This window comes from Octodon degus, unplaced genomic scaffold (assembly GCF_000260255.1).
Source record: "Octodon degus isolate 3935 unplaced genomic scaffold, OctDeg1.0 scaffold00081, whole genome shotgun sequence".
Taxonomy (NCBI): Eukaryota; Metazoa; Chordata; class Mammalia; order Rodentia; family Octodontidae; genus Octodon; species Octodon degus.
The window spans coordinates 3,007,421-3,020,096 of record NW_004524657.1 but is presented as its reverse complement, the minus strand read 5'-3'; the positions used below and the strand labels follow the sequence as shown (position 1 = coordinate 3,020,096).

General features: G+C 41.8%; 1 protein-coding gene across 1 annotated transcript in view; it reads right to left on the bottom strand.

Moving 5' to 3' along the window:
* Window positions 1-12,676, bottom strand: part of LOC101590098 (BMP-binding endothelial regulator protein) — a 311,194-nt gene that overhangs the window by 109,061 nt on the left and 189,457 nt on the right. Inside the window, exons 9-12 of the mRNA XM_023721292.1 lie at window positions 7,176-7,285; window positions 5,640-5,780; window positions 3,568-3,672; window positions 690-735 (exon numbers count right to left, since the gene is read on the bottom strand). Of these exons, the coding sequence (XP_023577060.1) occupies window positions 690-735; window positions 3,568-3,672; window positions 5,640-5,780; window positions 7,176-7,285 (402 nt within the window). The remainder of the gene's footprint in view (window positions 1-689; window positions 736-3,567; window positions 3,673-5,639; window positions 5,781-7,175; window positions 7,286-12,676) is intronic.

Here is a 12,676-nt window from a genome sequence, read left to right as displayed (position 1 = left end):
AAACTAATCCAACAAAGCATTGCCAACACCCTTCTTTCAACAAAATACTTCAGAACACTATCTCAAATATACATGCACCTGAAGGGGACTAAAATCATGATATGCACATATATTTCTGCATCTGATCATAATGCTGCCGAGTCTGGCCCTGAGGTTAGTTGTGCAGGCTTAATCAACTTGTAGAACAGGCCGTGTGTAGGAAAAAGCTCCAAGAGCTAAAGTTAAAAATCACAGGACTTCAATGTCACATGAGCTAATGTTTCTGCAACCTCTCACCAATAGCCACTCTGGCAGTGCCCAGGCCAAGGGGTGAAGAGCAGGGGTCAGGCTGAGGGAGGAAGCACAGCTTTGTGGTTTCACCCGAGAGATGCAGAGTCCCTCCTTGATTATGGATGTCTGGTGTTCCTGGATGTCATCATCTTAACCGCTATTATGTGGTCCTTTGAAAAATCTCATCAGATCATGTATCTTCCTAATTCTCATTGCAACAAGTTCTCTTGGAAAAATCTCCACCTGTCTCTATCGTGTTTCTATGAGAGGGTTACAGTGGATTAAGCTGTCCACAGGGTGGGGGACAACCCCATCCTAGGCCTGCAGAATTAAACTATGCAGAAAAGGGCACCACTAGTTTCCTTATCATGAAATTCCAGACAAATAACAACAGCATGTTTTCAAAGCAATGAACTTACTTTCAGTGCAAATTGGGCAGCATCCTTTTCTGTTGAGAATTTTACCCTAATCAGGAGAAAAACAAATACTGAGTTAATGTTAAAATACAGGGTCTGCTGAGGACAAGCTCTTTTTTTCCAGCCTAATATCAAATAAACCAAGAAAATCGGGCCAAGGTGCTGATGATGGTAAAGTGAGGCTTTGGGTGTCGGGTTCTGAGGACTGGACTGGCTGTCCTGAAGGCCTTCTTGTTTCTGTCCTCTGAATAGCACAAGGTCTGTCTTCTCTCTTCGTGTCTGCAATCCAGGCTCAGGGTTCTCTTATCCTGTGGGTGTTGATGTACTTCACAGTAAACTTGGTCAGAGTCCTCCTGACAGAAAGTGTTGTCTTACCTGTGTCCCACCACTGAGGTGAGCTCAGAGCCAGTGGGGCTGAGCATTTGGAAACATTAAGTAATTTCCATTACTTTTTGGAAGTTCTGTGGGATTTTCCCTCACTGTGTGTCTTTCCATGTTTTTATTGCATGACATGTTTGTTTGTTTGTTTTTGCAGTACCAGGGACTGAACTCAGGACCCTGCACTTGTCAGTCAGGCACTTAGTCAGGCACTGATCTCCATGGAAGGAGATCAGCATTTACAGACCACTTTCTCCATCAAAGGTGTCATTGGCCTAGTTGTACGATTGTGAGGAAGCAGCTTTATTAAGGGTTAATGGATGTTAGAGATTATTGTGCCACTGTTATTAAGAAACATGAGCACTTCATGAGCTAAGCATATCCTCTCTGGTAGATCATAAGTAAACCAAGAGCAAGGTGTGAAGCCACACAGCCCAGCTCATGTAATTGGCTGTGAAGGTCTGGCCACCCTGCAAACCCAGGTGTAAGGAGTGCTCACAGCGCCCACCTCAGGAGGTCTCAGAGTAAGGTGCAAGCAGTCCTCGGAGCACAGAGAAAGCCTCAGGACACATCAGGGGCACTGAGAGGACAGTGTCATGACAGGCTGACCCAGTCCCAACTGGAGCTCTGGTAGCCCTTCTCACAGGCCATACTCCTTTGTCTCTTCAGAGTTGCCTTGGAGGCAGGCAGGGAATCCAACATTAAATCCTTCTGCATTAAGACACATGGACTTCCGGAAAAGAGCTGTTTGGCTGCCAAAAAGGACAGAGCAGGACATACTGATGATTTCTAAGTCGCTTTAGCTTTTGCAATTTCCTCAGTCAGTGTTGAGGAGAAATGAGTGCAAACACTTCCCACGGGAGGCTAAGCCACCTTCCACAATCTTTCTGCTGACCTTTGAGAAGGGAAGCAGGAAGGGGAGGACACACTAGACAGACATGTAGGAACAGAAAGGTGGACCCTGTGGCTGCAGTCTGTGTGAAACACTAACAAGCTTGGAAAGGTGCAGAGGGAGGGGCTGGGAGGGGAATCAGCAGGAAGCCCCAAAGCATCCCATCCGGGAACAAGGACCATTCAGGTGATGCTGCTGACATAGCACACTGTGCTGTGTTATGGATTGTGTCTGGCCTCATGCAGTCCCAGGTGGGGCTTTTTCAGAGGTGGCTGGAACTAGAGTGTATGAGGTTGGAACTGATTCATGACAATGACAGGCTCAAGAGTAATGACTGAGGGTGTGAGTGCTGCTCCTAGCCTAGGAGAGAGAGCCTGCACAAAACATGAGGGATGGAAAGAGTCTAGTCTCCTCCCTTCCTTGCTTTAGCTGTCTTCTACTGCCATGGCTGATCTCTGTGAAGTTACCCACCCTTGGACCCAGCCAATTATGGACTAGAACATCTAGGAAATGAGCTAAATAAACCTTTTCTCCTTTAACTTCAGGTATCAGGTATTTTGTCTCAGCAATAAGAGAAAAACAACACACCCTTCCAGCAACAAAAGGACAGTGATGACTGTCAACCATTGGATTGGCACAGCCCTTGTTTGTGTCTTGCAGGAGGAGGAAGCTGAGATGACTGACAAGTGCTGAGAGACTCACCACAGAAGGCTCTCAAGGAGGCAGAACGACTTGAACCCTTTCCCAGTGAATATTTATAAGCAGCTCCTGCTCATATCTACTCATCGCATCTCCTCTCTCTTTTATATGAGGTTTTTTGTTTTCTACTGAGGCTTTTTAAAACAGGACTAATTAGAGTTCTTCCCTTCTCTTTACCCCTTTATTCAGTTGTGCAAGGGCAGTAGCTGTTGTTTTCTTGTACCACCTTTGACACTCAAGAAAAAACAGTAACTTTTTGTTGATCGTAATATCAGACATAAATGAAATTAAGCTCTCTATAACAGAGAAGGGAGGGCAAGCCCTGAATATATGGATATGTTGTTCTCATTCCCTGAAAAGATGTGAATAGGTTTGACATTCTCCCAAAATGCATGAAACCTGGAAAGGTTTCGTGTTGCTGAGGTGAATTCAATGAAGCTGTTGCTTTAAAAGATAATGGTGCTTTCTTCAAGGTGCCAGACTATGTGTTTTGGAAGGAGATATTTCCACAAGGGCCAAGGTAGACAGAGAACTTGAACAAAAGGTCTGGCTGCTGCTAGAGGGAGAACCTTCTTGGGGAATTTGTTAGTAAGCAACCACATATGTTTGTTGATGAAAAGAGGCATGAGGTGAGAAGGGAGAGTAGGAGGGAAAAGGCAAAAGACGAGCAGGTCTAAGAGCTGGAGAGGACTGGGGAGAAGCCAGTAAGAAGTCCAGGAGCCAGGCCAAGAGCCAGCTGGAGATGTTCCCATGAGGAGAGACTGGGTGGATGGAGGAAGCTGTGTGGGGGACCTGGCTACCCGGAAGGTGAAGGCCTTGCCAGATCTGGGGCTTCTGCATTCACAAGATGCTTACACAGGCTGCTTCCCAAGGTGCTAAGGTGAAGAGAAAACAGCCACCATCCAGACATACCTGTGGGCAGCTGCTGATGGACACACACTGCTTTCTACGACACCGTGTCCTGCCAGTCACACAGGCACAGATGGTGCAGTTGGCCATGGACCACACCTCGCCTTCCTGTGGGACAGAGCACAAGGTTCTGTGGGAGCTGAGCCAGCAGATCGGGCCACTCTGTGAGGAATGAATGTCTCACCCTGAGTCAGGAAAGGCGTCCTTTGGTGGAATGTGTCTGAGCTGTCTCCTATCGGAAGTGTGACCACATATGAGGTGAATGTTTAAATTTTTAAACATTGATTACAGTAGATGACACTTTGCTATGCATTTCCCTCAAAATCTTCCCCCTAAATTCTAACACAGATATCCCATCAATCCTGCCAGTTTCTCAAGCAGTTCTGGAAGTTTTCTTTCCTGAGAGTCTTTAGGAAGTGTAATTAAAAAAATATGCAGAGACAGTGAACATTGCTGCTGAGTGGCATCCAATGGAAAGGCTCATAAAACATGGTTCGTCCTCATCCACCTTAGTCACCACATCTGGTACCCTGCAACAGCTGGCTCTTCCCTGAGATCAAAATGACCAGGAAAGGTCAGTGTTCTGGCTGGGATTCAGGGTACGGAGTCTACCACAGTAATGTAATTACAGATAGGAAAGAGGACTTCCAGGCCTGTTTGTGAACTAAGGATGATGAGATGGATGTGTCCAAAGTGAGGGGAGTATTTTAAAAAGAATTCAAGGCTAGGTGTCTTTTACTGCAGCAATATTTTTAATAAAACATTTAACCTATATTTATAATATCTCATAATTTACTAATTTAAGATAAAGATGAGAGAGATTTCAGGGCATGTATTTGTGCTTTTTCCTTCAGGTTATAAAAGAATGTCTGTGTGTCCAACCAGCTCATATTTGCATCTTCCTCCTCATGTACTGTATGACAGCAAGTATGAGTTTTCATACATGATGCGATAACAATGCTCTAATTTTCCTTTGTTTGATAGGATTGAAATGGTTGTTATCCCAGGCACTAGCAGCTACTTGGGATGGCCAGAGATGGTCAGTCTGACCTCAGACATGCCACAGTTCTGAACATAAAGAGAGGGCATACAATAGCACATGTCCGAGGCAGAAGACACCACCAGCCATACACAGCTTGGCCCAGTCTAGCTGGTACCCTCCTTCCACAATGCATAGTAGCACTTTGGCATGCATTTACTTGCTCACAAAGGAAGAGCCACTTGAAGAATTTCTTTGTCCCATCGGATTTATGATGGGTAATCACTCAGTGTCCCACCAGGACAGGACAGAGATGAGATCCATGCTTGTGATCTAAGAAGATCACAGGCCACAGAATTGGGCTTAAAAACACAATGAAAGATCTTTCTTGAGCAATAAGTCTTGATCTTTATTGACTTCACCTCTTCCTCTTTACTTTCTGAAGCAGTTTTAAGGACTGCCCATTCTCTTGTACCTTTTAGATGAAAAAGACCGCAACTAGACCTCAAGTAGACCTTTCTCCAGACTCAGTCTCTGTCAGCTATTTTAGGCTGCTGTTACCTAAAGGAGTGTGTTTACAAGGAGATTTGAAAGTGCTTTGTGGGCTGGAGAGATCACTCAGAGGCATAAGCACCTGCTTGGCAAGCATAAGGTCCTGAGTTCAATCCCATGTACTAAAAGAAAGTGTTTTGCACAAAACCCCAGCAAGCTGAGATCCATGAGGATCTTGATGTAGGGGTCATCTTTGCAAGGGGCCCTGAGGAGCCCCACCTGAAGGAGATGCTCCTGACAGTGGGTGCCCAGGACCATACCACCTACTAGAAAGGGCAACAGTGTAGTGTAGGATCGGATATTGTACCAGCAATGAAGCCAAAGGTAAACACCTTTTAAAATATTGCCTCTCTGTCTCAAATGCCCTTACTTGATTTTAAAGTGTATAAGTGTATACAGAATGTTGTAATTAATTAGATTCACACAAATACACTCATATGTGCACACACATATTGATGATAGAACATCCCAACCTGCATTACCCCAGATCTGTTTATCAGGCAGCACAGGACAAAGGTGCCCAAGAGCTTGACCCTTGACATACCCGGAAAACCTTATTGCCAATCTTGCACACACTGACGTCTTCTGGGGGCACTTGCAGAAGGCACTGCTCACAACAGACCTCCTTGCCTCTGTCACACCTGCTTGGGTGGGAACACCTCTTCTCACATACCACAGTGGAGTCCTGGGGTCACAAAGGTGAATGGGAAATGAAAGATGACTTTCCACAGATAGACCAGATGTCCTATCTGACCATCCTTCCACAACTCATTTGTCACTTCTCTAAAACTTATCTTACAGGTGCTATATTTTAATGTTTCACAATAAAACTTCTATCTTCAAAATGTGACCTATTGCTTAACATCTGGAATAAGGTGTGGGCATTCTAGTGTCTGAGGACAGCAGGTATTCATTCTCCACCTTTCAGTGATTCACAACTCCATGGTGAGAGGCCAGGCCACTCCAGTCAGGGAGTGGCAGGGAAGCCCACTTACTGGACACCAAACTGTGTCCCTCTTCCTGCCTTTCTCCTCAACATTCTTCCTTGACAGAGCTCTCTTTGTTCTCTGCCTTTGCTTTAGTCCACCTTTGAGGGTTTCATGGAAAGCCAAACATCTTTGATCAAACAGCATCAATTCAGAGCTAACATATTACCCCAGATGATACTGCCCTTGTATGGGCTGTGTCAGCAAAGGAACTGAGTGAACAGTCCCAAAATTGGGTTCTAGAGCTCCCCTGTGAATGATATTACCAGGCCATTTAACCTCCAGGGAGTGACAGGGGCAGATCCATTACGTAAGATATTTGGTGCTTTTTTGCCTATCATCCCTCTGGTTTGCTATGCACTTCAAATGTGAAGTAAAAGGAACACCGAAATTATTAAAAATCAACTCATAAAATGCAAACACATAATCCATTCTCTAGCTTGGAGAATCCTCAGGACAATTTTCAGAGTATGGCTTTGTTTTGGTTTGTGTCTAGATATTTCATCAAAGCCCCATGCAGTCATAGAGCTTTTTCAGAGGTGGTTGAATCTAGTGTATGATGCTAAGCCTAAGGGTGTATGATCAGTGAATCAGTCCATTGATTGGTTTGACATAGGTCTAGGGTCAAGGGTGTGAGGGCTCATCAGCCCTAGGGTGGGTAGCCTGCACACAATATGAGGGTCAGAAAGAGTCTTGTTCCTTTGCCTTGTTGCTTTTGCTATCTTTAGGGTGTCTCCTCTGATGGCCAAGGCACCTGCCTTGGACTCAGCTGATTATGGACTAAAAATTCTACAAACTAGGAGCCAAGTAGACTTTTCCTCCTTTAACTCTTGGTGTTTGGTATTTTGCCTCAGCAATGAGAAAAATAAGACAGGTCCTCCCAGGAGGAGATATTTTCTGGGTGCCTAGAGGATGACTTGAGTATCAGGTGAGTGCTGCACATCAATTTCTTGGTGAGCCTGAGTGACTTCACTTGTGAAGTGGTGCCGCAGATGCCTGCACCTGATAAATAAACCCTATTCCCACTGGCTAATAACCCTGACATCTTAACCCTCTTGCTAGCATGTGCGCCACAGCCCTGTGCACCACCTCACCTTGCAGGTACATGTTGTACAGTTGTCATAGAGAAACGAGGACTCATTGTCATATACATCACTGCGAAAGAGGCAGCTCCCCAAAGGCAGGTCAAATACTTTCCTCTGACCTAGAGGGAAACAACACAACATGAGAGAGATGAGCACCAGGGATGTCCTATTTTTTCATCAACAATTACAGCTCAAAATGGTAAACCACCTACCAAAAGTCTAATGCCAAAGAGAGCACCTTGGTCTAGATGTGCCAGGAGACCCCCAGGAATCATTAATTCGAGTCATTATTTAAGACTTTGATTTCCTATAAACCTATAAGTTCTCCAAATCATGATTACACACACATCCAACATAGTGAACCATGATGCCTTAGACATAAAGGACTACATGGGGCTTAGAGTCCTCTCTGCAGACAAACCCACAGGCCATTCAACACAGTGACATGGTAAGTCCTGGGAAGAAACCAACAGAGAAGTGCGGGAGCAGCAAAGTCACAGAAGACATCTAGAGACTGAGATCTCTGAGCTACACCTTAAACATGATAGGTTTACCCTAAAGTGGGTACAAGTGGGAGGATGGGTGGAGATGAAAGAAGTTAAGAAACCTCAATAACTACAATAAGCAAAAAGAACTAATGAAAAAACATCCACACTGCCCTAGACATTTTGTTACCCCAAACCTCCTACGGCTGAAACCTAATTGCCAAAGTGATAGCACTAGGAAATGGGGCCTTGGAGAGATGGTTAGGGCATGAGGGGTTGGTGGCTGTCATAGTTACTTTTCTTGTTGCTGATACAAAATATCCAACACCCAAAGCTTAAGGGGAAAGTGCTTATTTGACTCACAGTTTTTTATTAATGTTATTGAGAAACAAATAGCAATGAGACAGTTTCAAAACCGATTAGTAGGACAGTTCAGTAATTAATACATTGCATATTGTTGTCTTCTTAGTGATTATTCATAGTACAAGATGCAGACATGATATCCTATCCAAATACTATTAGTAGAAATCTTTCTTCTCATTGAATTAAGACAAAGTAGCTGTATATCTATCCTATTTTGTATATACAGATACAAAATGTTCTTTCACTTGTATCCCCCTTTTTTGTTTAGTTTTGTCAGAGATAGGTATTCTATTCCATTTAAATATTGTAGGTGCATGAATTCAATAAAATAATCCAACATAGTCCAGTAGTCTATAACAGTAGTGGGTTATCCGTAGGACTGGCAATGTCAGAAGTTGTTGACTTGAGCCTTTTACAGCTCAGCATATTAATATGGCTTTACTTTTTATACCTTTTTTTTTTTTTTTTTTTGGGTTACAATTTCAGTTTATTTCTTTCGGGAAGAAGGAGCCCTCAATCTATTGCAACTTCTCTAGAAAGAGACACTGTAAAATGACAAGACATTATACAATAACCTTGAGCTTGACTGATTTCATTGTTTTTTTTTTATATTTTATTTTTTTTCCTCTTTTTTTTTCAAAGTTTTATTGACAAACAGATAGCAATGAGACAGTTTCAAATCAAATCAGAAGGACAGTTTCAACAAATAATACACTGCATATATTCTTCTTAGTGGTTAATTGCTGTACAAGATACGGACTTGTGATCCTATTTACAAACACCATTAGAACCAATCATTCTATTCATTAAGAGAACAACTATATATCTATCCCAACCTCGTTGAATACACAGATACAAAATGGACATTCATCGGTATACCCCATTTTTTCTAAGTTCCGCTATTGAATATTATAGGTGTGTAAACTCAGCAAAATATTCTAAAAGAGTCCAGTAGCCCATAATAGCATTGGGTCTTCTGTTTAACTGGCAATGTCAGAAATTATTGACCTGAGTCCCCCACAGCTCAACTTAACAGCATGGCTTTATTTCTTATATTTCGACTTCATACTTTTCTACTGGATGGTTAAGACCAAGGTAAAGCAGGACCTATGCAACAAGAGTTGTAGCTTTTTGGTCTGAGAAAGTCAGTGTACCTTGTTTTTTATACTTTTCTGCTGGATGGTTAAGATCAAGATAACATCTCGGCCCTAGTCTTTCAAGGTCAGTGAGCACTCAGGACACAGGATAACCTACATTGTAACACCCTATAACTCAGTTGTGTCCCAAATTTTCTGATCCATGATGTAGAGTGTGCCTATGGAGAATCACATGGAGAGAAAACATTCTCTCAGGCTTTCACAGAGAGCACATTGGTCATGCAATGGCCATGACTCATCCACATGGCTGACACTGACAAAGGATCTATCAACTGTTGTACAGGGTTTCAGGGTAAATCCTGAGAGGATTTGACTGACCTTAGCAGATACAAAAGTTACATTTCTTGTTATATAGGTTTTGCTTTATCTTGGTCTTGACTCACAGTTTGTAGAGGTTTCAGACCATAATAGATTGGCTCCAAGGCAGGTTGGCATATGGCAGAGGGGCCTCACAGAGGAGAAACTATTGTGGCAGGCAGAAGGCAGCAAAGCAAGGGAGGGGGTCATAAGCCACTTTTAACTGCCCCTTTTATACTCTATCTAGGCTACCAGGATTAGGGTGGTGTTCAACCAATCAGCAGACTAATTTAGTTATCGCATGCCCTTAATCCCAGCATCACATTCTAGATTCAGCCACCTCAGAAAAAGCCCCACTTGTGACCTCATGAGGCTTTGGACAGACACCTCGACATGAACCCTAACAGTACTATTGTAACAGTACTGTTACATAAGGCTAGTACTCTGAGAGCCTTAGCAAAGAGCCTTGGCCCTCCCATCATGTGAGGTCACAGCAACAAGATCCCATATGTGAGCTGGAAAGCAGCCCTTCACCAAATGCACAATCTACAATCAATTTCATCTCAGACTTTCCTCCTGCAAATCTGTGAGAAACATAGTTCTATTGTTTAAAAGCTACCCAGGTATGCTACCAAATTAAAGCTTGCTAAATAGATTCACACAGAAATTACATAAGGCTAGTATTCTGAGAGCCTGAGGCAGGAGGATTGCAAGCTTGAGTTCAGCCTACCATACTTGGTGTTTTCCTGACACTTAGCCTCAAGATAAAAAATGAAAATCACTGGGAGGTAGCTGAGTACAAAGGCCCTGGGTTCAATCCACAGTACTGAAAACAAAACAAACCATAAAGGCATAAAGGATGAAGTTAACTCAAGTGTAACAAAGGAAAATTCCAACTCCACATACCAAGTGTCTAACCTTTTACAGGCACTGTATCTCATAGAATTATCTCAGTTTCCCATTAGGAGGATTGGACTGACAATCACAATGTCTAAGAAAGCAAAATCCAAACACAGAAAGCAAAATCCAATCCCTCTGCCTTGCCTTGCCTTGCCTTACCTTTCCCATCCTTTCCCTTCCTTTCCTTTCCTTTCCTTTCCTTTCCTTTCCTTTCCTTTCCTTTCCTTTCCTTTCCTTTCCTTTCCTTTCCTTTCCTTTCCTTTCTTTTCCCTTTCCCTTTCCCTTTTCCTTTTATTTTCTTTCCTTTTCCCTCCTTTCCTTTCCTTTCTTTTCTTTCTTTCAAGTTTGAGCTTCTCTTCCCTGAAGTACATCAAGTCATCTCTAGAGCATTAGTTTACATAAAGATTAAGTTAAAAAAAAACCAGTGATTCATGTTCAGTGATCATATTTAATTCACTTCTCTTCTTGAAAAAAAGATTGATAGCAATTTTGATTTTCTCAGCAAACGCAATGAAATGCTGGAAATACTTATAAACATATACTAAGTGCTCTTCTTGGAATCAGAGTTATTAGAAATACCATTAATAAGAGTCAGGGAAAAAGTATTATCTTATCTCAGAGTCAGCTTGCAGGACAGAATACAGTAGAGATACAGAACTAAATTACTAGTTTGGTTCTCATCACAAAGTGTAAACTTATTGGTCCTCAAAAGATAACAGTGAGTTATAATGAGAATCCCAAATGTAGACTCCTTTGTAACCTGTAAGATTTCTGTGCACTTTTCTAACTTCACTCATAGAATAGCATCAACAGAGTTAATGTTTCATATCAGCATTTCTAATTGCCAGCATTAGTATTCAGTTGCATAAGGAAAAACTCTTTGGTAGTAAGTACATTTAGGATACAGATTGTTAATATCCCACCTAACACAGGCATTGGTATTCTAGAAATGCATAGCAAATATTTAAGTTTTAAAAACTTATTATAGTAAAAGACAGAATGCCATTGATCACCCTCAAAATCCTCTCCCTTGTTTTGAACACATTTATCCCATTGCTCATACCACTTTCTGAAGCAGTTCTAGAAGGCCTCTTTTATCCATGTCTTTACAAAGTGTGATCAACTATAATGAATGCTGCTGCCAAGTGCCATCCAATAGAAAAGCAGGTCAGTAAAAACATGGCAGTGTCATCATCCTCTTATTCACCAGAGATGGCCTCAGGCAACATCTAGCTCTTCTCTCGAGTCAAAGTGATCATGGAATGAAGATATTTTGAATTGATTCAGGCAACCATGATATGATAGCACACCTGAAGATACACATGAGAGATGACACTCATTGCTGCCTAAGAAAGTGGTAAATGTGTTTGAAGCAAAGGAGAGTATTTTGAGGGGGATTAACGGTAATGTGTCCTGTACTGTAGTAATTATATTAAGTTCAAGCATTTGCCATACCCCTCAATCTCACCAAATATTATATGTACTCTCCAGTCCCAAGTCTCTTGAACTTCCTAACAACTTACAGATTAAATAAGAGGATTAACTGTAAAATATAAGATCATCCTCTGCCTAGATATTCCTATGGGGAACTCTTTAAGATTACTGCAAAGTATCAGAAAGCTGTGTGCAGCCCAATTCACTTGGGTTTATTTGGCCCAACCCATCGTAGTTAGTCACCACTACCAACTCCCACCTTAATTTTAAGACATTATAGTGGATGGTATAACCCTCAGCAGGTTTTTCTTTTATTTACTATAAAATAAGGTCAAGTCATTCTTTTACTAATTTTAATATTGTTCTCTTGTATAAATCTATCTGAGATATATTTTTTCCCGTAAGAAGTAAAAACAGCTCTGGCTCAATTAAGTAATTTCCTCAGAAGTTTTAATTACCTAGCTTGCCTTTGTCTTATCTTTTATCTACATGTGCTTTAGATATTTTTTAAGTTACCTCAGATCATTTTTATCAAAAGGCAGGAGACAAGTAGATATAAAGCATGATATAAAAGCTTTCATCTCTTATCAATCAATAAGATATTGATTGATAAGATGAATCTCTGTCTCCCCTTTCCTGTCTCCCCATAGCCAGCTTTTATACTATCATTGCTGAACTCAGTATTTTGAATAGATGGACAATGGCTGGATGAATGGATAGATGGATGATGGGATTGATCTATCAACTGGATGATGGATTAATTGACCAATGAAAGGACTCTTCAACATTTTAATCCCCATGAACAAATGTGACAAATGGCTTAACTTACCCCTTGATAAACCATTAAGTTTTACCTAAAATTATATAAAGTGTA